At 36.1% G+C, this 5,073-nt stretch overlaps 1 protein-coding gene across 1 annotated transcript in view; it reads right to left on the bottom strand.

The window, feature by feature from the left end:
* The window catches only part of LOC106882185 (acetylcholinesterase), a 71,620-nt gene that overhangs the window by 20,089 nt on the left and 46,458 nt on the right, over positions 1–5,073 (bottom strand). Inside the window, exons 5-6 of the mRNA XM_014932772.2 lie at positions 3,065–3,258; positions 216–354 (exon numbers count right to left, since the gene is read on the bottom strand). Coding sequence (XP_014788258.1) covers positions 216–354; positions 3,065–3,258 — 333 coding nt within the window. The remainder of the gene's footprint in view (positions 1–215; positions 355–3,064; positions 3,259–5,073) is intronic.

Raw genomic sequence — 5,073 nt, 5'->3', positions numbered from 1 at the left:
TTGAACTCAGAACGCAGTGGCAGACGAAATACCGCTAAGCATTTTGTCCGACTAGCTAACGGTTCTGACAGATCACCGCTCTTAAAGAATTACTTCGAGTTTTGGCACAGGGCCTGTAATTATAGGGGAAAATTAGTCGATTATATCGAGCTAGTAGTAGTAGTAGTAGTAGTAGTAGTAGTAGTAAATAATAGTAAATTATTTGATAAACCTACTCATTGCCGAGCCTTCGTTCGAGGTGACCCCTATCATCATAGCCTTGGCATTAATAGGGGCAGTTTCAAGCAGTACTTCTGGGTTGGCTTTAAGGTAACCATAGTTGTCAGTGGAGTATGTCGGTCGAATTTTTCTCCACTGCAAAAAAGAATGAGGCAGAATAATAAAATTGACAAGAATAAATGAGTGCGAGAGAATAATAGAAGAATAAGAAAGAATAGAAGAAATTAGAAGAAATAAATAGAATTGATGGGATTAATAGAAGAAATATGAATTTAAAAAAATGAAAATAAAGCGGGTTGTAAGTTATCTGAAGCATTACAATGTGTAAATGATATAAGTGAAGGAAAACATTTTTGAGAAATGTAGGTGAGGGATTAAACAAACTATTTAAGGTGATATCAATGATTGAAAATAATAACAGTATTGCTAGAGATAATATAATATATGAAGGAGTAACAGAGTATGAGAAAATAACGCAATAAAAGAGAAAAACCATAATGGATGAGGGAACTGGGAGAATATATTCCAATGTATAAGAATAATAGAATACGAATCCGGGTGTGGAGTAAACATACTATATTTTTACTGTTGAGTTAACTGTACTGAAGCAGGGTCGTGAGTGTGCCCTTTACCGATTGATGTAATCGGTTCCAGGTCAGAGCATGAGCAGAGCTGTGGGAAAAAAATCTACTGACGGGAGGGAAGCAAAACCTGGTCAGATTGCTGTCAACATCATTTTTTCTGCTATATAGGCGCAAGGTCTGAAATTTTGGGGGAGGGGGCTCGTCGATAACATCAACTCCAGTACTCGATTGGTACTTATTTTATCGACCCCGGAAGGATAAGCGGCAAAGTCGTCCTCGGCAGGATTTGAAATCAGAACGTAAAGCCGGAAGAAATGCTCCCAAGCATTTTTTCATCATGTCCGGTGTGCTAGCGATTTTGCCAACTTGTCGCTTATTGTTATCAACAAGATGGTTTCAAATTTTGGTACAGGGCCAAAAGTTTTTGAGAGGAGGAGAAAGTTGATTACATCGACCCTAGTACCTCACTGGTACTAAATTTTATCGACTCCGAAAGGATAAAAGGCAAAGTCAAACTCGACAGAATTTGAACTCTGAACGTAAAGCCAGACAAGCATTTCGTCCGTCGCGGTATCGATTCTGCCAGCTCGTCATCTTTATTATTCTCAACATAGTTCTTTCTAGTATAGACGCAAGGCCTGAAATATTTTAGGTGAGGGTTGAAATAATCGATTTCACCGACCCCAGTGCTCAACTGGTATTTATTTCATCGACCGCGAAGGGGATGAAAGGTAGTGTCGACCTCGGTGACATTTGATCTCAGAGCCTAAAAACTGATAAAATGCCACGGATCTTTTTTAAAACGGGAGCCACATTTTTCATTAACGAAACACTTTGAAACTTGGAACACTGGTAGAATGTGTCATATAAAACATCTTTTTCTCTTAGTCTTCTTAAAAAAAAAAGAAATCCCTAAGTTATTCCATGTTAAAGTTGTCGTATTTCTGTAATTTCAACCAATCACTGACGTCCATTCAGCCGATATACATTAAGTGCCGACTACATAAACAAACGATTCTGAAACAATTCTATCGGTGATAGGGTTAGGGTTAGGGTAAAACAGCAAATTTAAAAAGAAAAAAGCAAATAAAACGAAGAAAAAAAAGAAAATGAAAAAAGCAAATTTAAAATGAAAAAAGCAAATAAAACGAAGCTATGGCTTAATCAGCTAAAGGAGTAAATGTAAAAAACTGAATACTTGTCAGTGATTGGTTGAAATTATCGAAATAAGACAATTTTTTACATGAAATAAATTCGAATACAAAAATATTTTTCTGTTCTATAACACAAAATAGATAAGTATACGAAGTTTGAAGGTCTTTCGGTACCAAAAACACTACGTAAAACATTAATGAAAAATGTGGCCCCCGTTTTAAAAAAGATCCAATGCCACTAAGCATTTTCCTCCAGCGTGTCAACGATCCTGCAAGATCACTGCCTTTACTACTCTCGACAAAATAAACTCAATTAACGATAGTCAAGGCTCAGATGTTAAACAGGGGCGGTATTTAAATCTACCATCTAAACTTCATGTGATCAGAGTGAGTGACCGTTAAGGATTTCTTATATAAATAGAGACAGGAGGGAGCCAGGTGCTGGTTCGATTGTTCTGAACATAATTTCGCAAAAAGCACCTAAAGGTCAGTTGTTAAACTGAGCGGTCATAGAGCTATACCACAAACGTTAGGCGATCAGCTTCAGCAGCCATTAAAGATTTTTTTCCGTCTGTCAAATTCACTCACAAGGCTTTGATTAGACCGGGGCTATAGTACAAGACACTTGCCCAAAGTGTCGCGCAGTGGGACTGAACCCAAAACTGCATGGTTGGGAAGCAAAGTTCTTGGTCATACAGCCAAGATTGTGACAAATGATATAAGTAAAATATATATATATATATATATCGATCGAATATCGTAACTCTCATCATTGATTTGACTTTAGAAATCTGATCTGTGTGTCTCAGATCTGAGTTACTACATTATGTGTTCTTTTAGATGTTCTTATTACTACTGTTGTGTTTATTTAGTCTCTTCTATCGTACAAAGGAGATCAATCTAAGAATTATTTCTGGTCCCTAAACCAACAAGAGTGCTTATATGAGGTAACTAAACCTGCTAGAAATGAGAGCTTTCTCTGACCAGAATCAATCTCTAATGTTGAGAAGGCAAAACATGTTGGAAAATTGGCTTCCGAGCAAAAAATACAATAAACGGAATGATCACCTCTGGAAAGCCGGTCGAATGATGAAAAAGTTGACTTACATTGTATCCCGCCTTGATTATTTGTTCTGCTTTCAACTCCTTCAGACAGTTCTTCAGATCAAAGAGTTGCAGATGATTGCAGGAGTACTCCTCGGCAAACTCTCTTGCGTATTTAGCTGGGTCCTCCGTAGAGGGCAGAAGCGCCCAGTTAGATAAAGTCGTGCCACTGTGACAAATTGCATACTGGAACAACCCTTTCAATTTGTCACAAAGAAAGGAGAGAAGAAATGGAATTAAATTTGTTTCGAGTTTTACAACTTAATGATGATGGTTATTAATGCTTTATAATAGATCAATATTGATCCAGCAGATCGATGCCTAAAAATTCCATATATCCATATGCATATACCGTTTTTTCCGACATACAAGTCGTCGTAGTATATAATGCAAACAAGCAGTGTAAACATTAAAACATCATCACAATCTCTTCAAATCCTGTTATATTTGACATGGAAGTTTTCGTTCTTCAAAGTTGGTTGGTGTATAAGTCGTCCTACCATTTTTGGAAGTAAATTTCGGTCTATAAAATTCGACTTATATACCTGAAAATTCGGTATAAATACATACATACATGACATTTGTTTGAAACGGAAAAGAAAAATCATATACAGCTATTTAGGGAAATGCAAGCTTAAAATGCCAGACATAATGATCTTGGACGGAAGAAAGCAATTATGTCTAGTAGTTAAATCAGTTGCTCAAAGTTGATAGAGCTATAAATAATAACGTAGAATATTGGGTTGAAAAACATTGAAAAACACAGAATATGTGGTTCCGTGTCCTGCGAGCAACCTTCGACTTCTTTCAAAGAAAAGTTTTTTGTAACCCAATATTCAACATACAAGTATTTATGGCTTTAGCTATTTCGATAGTTTTGTTCGATCTCAGGAAAGACATTATGCCAATAATAAACGCCCGCACTGATTCAGGTTAAGTTTTATATAATTCGTCAATTGGTTAGTTATTTAAGCAACTGACTAATCGATTGTTTGACTAATCATACGGTTAATCATTCGTTCGATTGTATTCGTTCAGTTCTTTCATCGCCTTTCGTAACCTCTTCAATGACATAGCGTCTCTAGTATTGGTATGCTTCAGGTCTCGAGTAGAGCGGTCATGTCAATGGAGAGATCGTGAATGGCGACGAAAGGTCTTTGGCAAACACAACTACCTACTTGCGAACCAAATACAAAAGCGAACTATCTACTTCAAGTTCCACTGTTAAAACGATTTATCTCATATTTCTCGAAGGTTTAAAATAATTCTGACAATGTAAACAACATAATGTTAAACATTGGTGAAAAAGAAAACATGTATGACGAACTATGATAAAACTGCAAGTACTTCTATACATATAATTACTGGAGCATTTATACGTGTAATTAATCGCCTAAGTAGCAGTTTTGTAAAGCTGGGCTTATCAAAACCAGAAACATGTCTAATTAAGAAATTATAGCTACAAGCCATGTAAGGGGCGATGAAAATATATAAAAAGTATTTCAGACATTTAGCGTATAACAAGTACGTATACATATGTGTGGAATGCAAGCAAATGGACGTATTCACGTACATATACCGAAACACACATCCACACATGCTTCCGCATATGTATACCATGTGCATATACGTTTGTTTATACATGTATATTTATATGCACATTTGCGTACGTTGAACTCTCCTATTTGCTGAAAACAGATCTATTTATAAATATAATTACACATACATACACACACACACACACACACATACACACACACACTCTCTCTTACATACACACACACTCACACCCACACAAACAGGCATACACAAGCGCGCACACACCTAAACACACACACACACATATATATATACATATACTTATATGTACGTATATATGCGTATGTATGCATGTACGTACTTATACACATACACACACACACACACACACACACACACACACACACACACATATATATATATATATATATATATATATATATATATATATATGTGTGTGTGTGTATATGTAT

The sequence above is a fragment of the Octopus bimaculoides genome, chromosome 8 (assembly GCF_001194135.2).
Source record: "Octopus bimaculoides isolate UCB-OBI-ISO-001 chromosome 8, ASM119413v2, whole genome shotgun sequence".
Taxonomy (NCBI): Eukaryota; Metazoa; Mollusca; class Cephalopoda; order Octopoda; family Octopodidae; genus Octopus; species Octopus bimaculoides.
The sequence above is the reverse complement of the archived record's forward strand: the minus strand, read 5'-3'. Positions and strand labels throughout refer to the sequence as shown.